Here is a 6000-nt window from a genome sequence, read left to right as displayed (position 1 = left end):
GGCTACAAGGTTCTTCCCTAATTCCAAAGAGAGGATATTTTCGATGAATCTTTGGGCTTCAGTTTGTGGCATTTAATAATAATAATAATAATAAACTACATCAACAATGACAACTGATTCATTATTCCAGATCGCCTAGTGGTCATTCAGTTAACCAAGAAAGTTTGGTTGTGTAATATGGCGCTGGCGGGAAGATTGTTTTTAACTGTAATGTTAGCAAGCAACGGGAACTGATTGTAGGATATATTTGTCGTGTAAAAATTAGAACCGATTTTAAAATCGCGATTGATGTTATTGAAATCCCAATTAAAAACAACTGACGAACTATGAATCGTATACTGCATAACAGCGAACTGTGAATTGTATGATATAACATATCAATTACAATTCACTGTGAAGAACTTCAATCGAATGTCAGGATATACGGCTTTGCCCTTTAAGGTAAGATCTGGAATTGCAGTACAGTAGAATATTCGTTACGTAAAATTTTATTCAAAAGTAATGAAACAAGAATTTTATATATTTGGGATCACATGGCATATCGCCCGTGTGTTATGAGAACGTGCAAGGCAATTATCAGTTCCTCTGATGAAGCTGTTTAATTTAAGGCTCTGTACTGGGAACTCGCCAATGGAATGGAAAGAGGGCAAAGTAGTCCTACTGCATAAAGGAGGCTCCAAGACAAGTGGCAAGTCATAGGGCAATCAGCATCTCAAGACCGGTGGTTAAGATCGGAGAAATTGGTAAAAGATAGACTTCGGTACTGAATGCATAGAAAAGATGCAACGTGTGAAGGGTAAGTTTTGCCTTAGTAATTTGCTTACTTTTTTTTTTATATAATAAAGTGACAGTGGAGCTGGATAAGGGAAATAACTATCAGTGATGCTGCTAGACTGCAAAGTCATTTGACAGGATTCCACATAGAACTCTTGCATAAATTGGAGCAAATGGGAATGGATATAAATCTGATGATCGATTTGTGTTATAAGATAGATAGACAGATATCAAAGTGTGGTTTATGGAGAAGTTCATTCCAGGAGAAGGCAGTGTACTACAGGGCTCAGTACTTGGGCATCTGTTGTTTAATTTGTACATGGGAAACATTTATTTGTTTGCTGATGCAAAACTGGGAAGAGCAATAGTAAATGAAGGTGATGTAGAAATACACTACAGAATGACTTAAACAGACTAGCAGTATAGGCAAAGGTAAATAACTGCCATTTTAATGTGTGCAGGTGTAAGGTGATGCACTTTGGACAGAAGAGATCACAAACTGTGTACTATATTGATGGAATTGAGCTGCAGGCAACTGATGTGGCCAGGAAGTAGGTCATTGGGAATTAGTGTGGAGAGAGAGTTGAAGTTTAGAGGGCATATTGCAAAAGTAGCCAAAACCACACAGCAAATTATATCATTGTTGATAAACACACCAACAAGTAGTGATAAAAAGTTATTTCCCTTTATAAGGCTTTAATCACATCTCTACTACTGAATGTAGATCTGGACACCTGATTCTATAGGGATGAAGAAGTTATTAACTCCAGAGGTGAGTGACAAAGATTGTGGCAGTTCTATGGGATTTGATTTAGAGAAAGACGTTGAAAGTTTGTTTTTTTTCCCACTTGGTTAGACTATAATAAATTTAGTTTAATCCTTTATCCAAGTGTATTCCAACATCTTTATATAAATCTAGAGTAATTTAATAATAAGGCGAGTCACCTTTTGGCAACTCATATAGGTAATTATGACTTCTTCATTGCTTCCACCTTAGTATCACCACCTTTGGGTCTGGCTCCCACTGATGAGACCTAAATAAAGGTCGAAACCGGTCTGGGTAGTGGCCTTTCCCTTAATGCATAGCATTATACATGTCTGCAAGGAGATGTTCTTTGCATTATGGGAGATACTAAGACAAGTAGTGATGAGAGCTTGGTTCCCCTTTACCACGAGTTACCTCAGGCCTGAAGATACTTCAGGTGCAAACTTTGTTTGCTTACACTTGGATAAAGGATTAAACTAAATCCGTGTGTTGAGGCTTAAGTGCTGTGCAGAATTCATGTTGGAGGTTTAATGGAATAATTATCAGCACTGAGAAAGAATTAAAAATAATTTTAATACTTCCAATATTTCGTCTCTGTTACAGAGACATCTTCAGGGATTACAAAAAACTTTTTGGTAACAACACACACACAAAAGCAGTACAGTAGTGAGTGAAACTAAAGTCCTATCTAGGTGGTGCGCCCTCTATGGGCATTTGCAGATGGCCTAGGATGTAAAGAGGGATCTCTAATAATTAATGTTTCCCAAATTTTGGGAAGTTTAATGCAACCATATTTGTTTAAATTAGGTTGATTCCTGAGTGCCGATGCAGACTCAAAACACAGTCTTTCTCTTTTGAATTTGCTATGGTGGAGCATGGTCGTTTTTTTCCAGGAAATCCTGTGGGTAGTATCCAAAACATGGTCTGCAAGGTCAGATTGACCATAATTGTGATTGCAGATGTAAGATCTGTGTTCTTCTAACCGAATGGATGCTGACCTGCCTGCCTGCCTGCCTGAAGTAAGCCAGTTTACAGGCACAAGGTACTCTATATACTCCAGGCACTGAGAGAGGATGGAATTGGCCTTTGGTGGAATGGATAAGGGTAGCAAGTTTATGGTAAGGCTTAAAAGCTGTATGGAGGTTGTACTTTTTTAATGATCTGGCAATTTTTTCTGATGATATTTTTGCTTTTATGTGTGTGTTGTTACAAAAAGTTTTTTGTAATTCCTGAAGATGCCTCTGTGACAGAGATGAAATATTGAAAGTATTAAAATTATTTTTAATCTTTTCTCAGTGCTGATAATTATTCCATTAAGCCTCCAACATGGATTAAACTAAATTTATTATAGTCTAACCAAGTGAAAAAAATTTCCAATATCCTTGATGTATGGAGTAATTACTTTGAAAAATTGCTAAATGAAACAATCAATGACAGCACAGTGGTAAGTGGTAAAAAAACACTGATCAGGCATGCAATCAGGAATACATATCCACACTTGAAGTAGAAAAAGCCACTAAAAGCTTTAAATATGGAAAGGCAACTGGAGTGGACATTATTTGATATGTTCAAGTATGAAGATATATGAAAGTCTTACAGTAGCTGCACTGCATAGTTCAGAAGGCCTGGACAGTGGGAATAATTCCAGATGATTGGAGCAGAGCTTTCATGGTATCCATATATAAAAAAGGGAAATAAAACTGAATGCGAGAATTACATATGTATTTCCCTACTGAGTGTTCCTGTTAAGATTTATGCAAGTATACTTGAGAAATGGTTGAAAAGCAGGGCCAAATTCTCCATGCTTGCTGCACAAGCTCATTAATTGAGAAAGAAGTAATATTTATTTGTTAATAAATGCATGCATTTATAAGTATTCCATTTAGGCTTTTATTTTTGTAGACAGAAGACGTCTTAAGCTTGCACAGCAATAATTGAGCTTTGCATTGTGTATTGAAGGCCGATGCTTGCTCGTCTAGTCAAAGCTATCTTGGGTTGCTCCATTGTAGGAGCTTCCAGGTCCTTGCAGCAGCACTGTGATTTCATGCGCGCGCATAGCCATTTCACGTCGTCTCACTCTGTTGTTAAACACAAGGTCATAAGCAGTCAAATGTAGCTCTAGCCAGTGAGCTTCAGCCAGCCTTTACAAGTGTGCGTGTTGCTTGGGAAAATTAAGTTACAACCAACTTTTTACGATGATGTTATTGACCAGTTCATAAACAAGAACCGTATGGTAGAATTTGTATTCACTTAGCTAAATTGAAAAAGATAGAATATCATTTGTAAAATAAATCACACCTCTCACTCCCTAAATGATAACAAGAGCAAGCGTGAATTTCAAGACCAGCATTCGCCTCTGTTGAAAAGGATAATGGAAGGGAAGCTTGATGAAGAACAAGCTGGATTCAGGCCAAATAAGGCATATGACAAGGTGCTAAGAGAAAAGTTATTCAAAATGCTACAGTTGTATGGCATCAGTGGGATATTATATCAAGCAATACTTAGTCTTTGAGTTGTAAGTCAGCAGTTAGAATTGAAAGAAGTACAGGAAGATGGTTTAATGTTAAATCTGGTGTCAGATAAGGATGTGCATTATCCCCTTTGTTATTCATTATTTATATGGGTCACATGAAGAAGGAAAGTGGTATGAAACTTGATATGAAAATTGGAGATGTTAATTTGAGCTTTTTTACTTTATGCAGATGATATTATACTTGTAAATAAATCTGGTACAAGTCTGCAAGATTCCCCTGACTAAATTCAATAACTGTTGTAATAGATATGGTATGATGAATGTCAGGAATAACAATATGAAGACAATGAAAATATCGACTGCATTGTGAATGGAAAACCTATAGAACAAGTAAAATATTTCATGTACTTTGGCTCAATTTTTATTGAAGATGGTAAATTGAATATGGAAATAGACAACAGAATCAATAAAGCTGATATTGTAGGAAGTCAACTGAATAAATTTATATAGAATAAGAGAGAAATTAGTCAAAATACTAATACTTTTTCAGGACTCTTTTTCAGAGTCCTGAAAAAGATTAGGGGCATGAACAGATGGTATCAACAGCAATATCATATTAAAAAGGAGGATATTAGGAAAGAACTTGACATTGTTAGCATCCAAGAAGGTGTTAGCAGAGCTAATCTCAGGTGGTGGTATGATTATTCAAACAGAATGGGAGAGGAAAGGTTAGCAAAACAAGCATTCTCTGCCAGGTTGGCAAGAAAAAGACCCAGAGGAAAACCAAGATAGAAGTGGATTGATACAGTAAAAAGTGCCTTAGAAGACAGAAATATAAGATCTGATAATGTTGGAGTCTTGACAGGTAACAGATTGATTTCAAGGAAAATTGTAGATAGGAAGTTATTGGTGATGTAAGTTTTTCATGTAGTACTGTCATATCCTATACACCTCTTGAGCGTACAATGTCAGGAATTTGATGATGATGAACTCCATTGTCACTTAATTATAAAAAGTAAGCAAATTACTAAGGCAAGACCTACCCTTCACAAAACCACGGTGTTCCTTATAGATTATCATATTCCTGTCCCCAGCCCTGAATTCTGTCTTTCACCAATTTCTCCAATATCTTAACCACCACTCCTTAGATACTGATTGGCTTATAATTTGCTACTTCTTTCTTGGAGCCTCCTTTATGCAATATACTATTTTGCTTTCTTTCCACTCCATTGGCACCTTCCCCACTATTGAGGCTTAGGTTAAACAGCTTGGTCAGAGGAACTGATAATTCCCTTGTACATTTCTTGTAATCCCATGGCTGTGTGTTCATGTTGAAATTCTGTAATATTTTAAGCATCCTCATTTCTTCAACTCCCATCAGTCAGTGTCGTATCTAGTATTGATGTCACCACCTAGATGATACATCACTGGAAAATGCTCACTCATTTCCAGCTGAAGAGGTAACAGAACTTTTGGTTCTGTTACCTCTTCAGCACTTTTTAAAGTTATTCTTCCATTGGCTTCATCAACTGGCTTTCCTTCATAATTAGCGTTAGACTTCTATACCATACCGGTCGTCCTTCTTGTTGCACACTGATCACCGTTTTCTTTAATCCCTCCACAACTTTTTCTTTGTCTATAACTGCTTTAATCTATTCATCTGACTCCTGACTGATATATCCTTTTGACTCTTGGTATACATTAGATAATACTTTTTTCAAAAATCCCTTGACCTCCTCACATGCATCAACATCTCTCCCTACATGATCACTTTCTCCAAGTGGAGGCAGTAGCTAGATTGGTTAGTATTAAGTTCTCTGATGCAGTAATCATATCCAGCACTCTTAAACCTTCTGTCCTTTCCATTATATGATGCCTCAGGTATTTATCTCTCAACAACTGTATAAATTCCATTTCCTTCCTTGCCTGTGACCACCCCTTTCTGCTAATCTATGTCCCCATAGTTGATATCCTCTATAATAATTAC

At 36.7% G+C, this 6000-nt stretch overlaps 1 protein-coding gene across 1 annotated transcript in view; it reads left to right on the top strand.

Moving 5' to 3' along the window:
* Positions 1-203: 203 nt before the first annotated feature.
* The window catches only part of mus101 (mutagen-sensitive 101), a 57905-nt gene continuing 52108 nt past the window's right edge, over positions 204-6000 (top strand). The window contains 1 exon segment of the mRNA XM_090397694.1: positions 204-441. Coding sequence (XP_090253820.1) covers positions 412-441 — 30 coding nt within the window. The 5' untranslated portion in view covers positions 204-411.

The sequence above is a fragment of the Typopeltis vanoorti genome, chromosome 9, assembly GCF_054136105.1.
Source record: "Typopeltis vanoorti isolate ZY-2024b chromosome 9, IOZ_Tvanoo_1.0, whole genome shotgun sequence".
Taxonomy (NCBI): domain Eukaryota; kingdom Metazoa; phylum Arthropoda; class Arachnida; order Uropygi; family Thelyphonidae; genus Typopeltis; species Typopeltis vanoorti.
The sequence above is the reverse complement of the archived record's forward strand: the minus strand, read 5'-3'. Positions and strand labels throughout refer to the sequence as shown.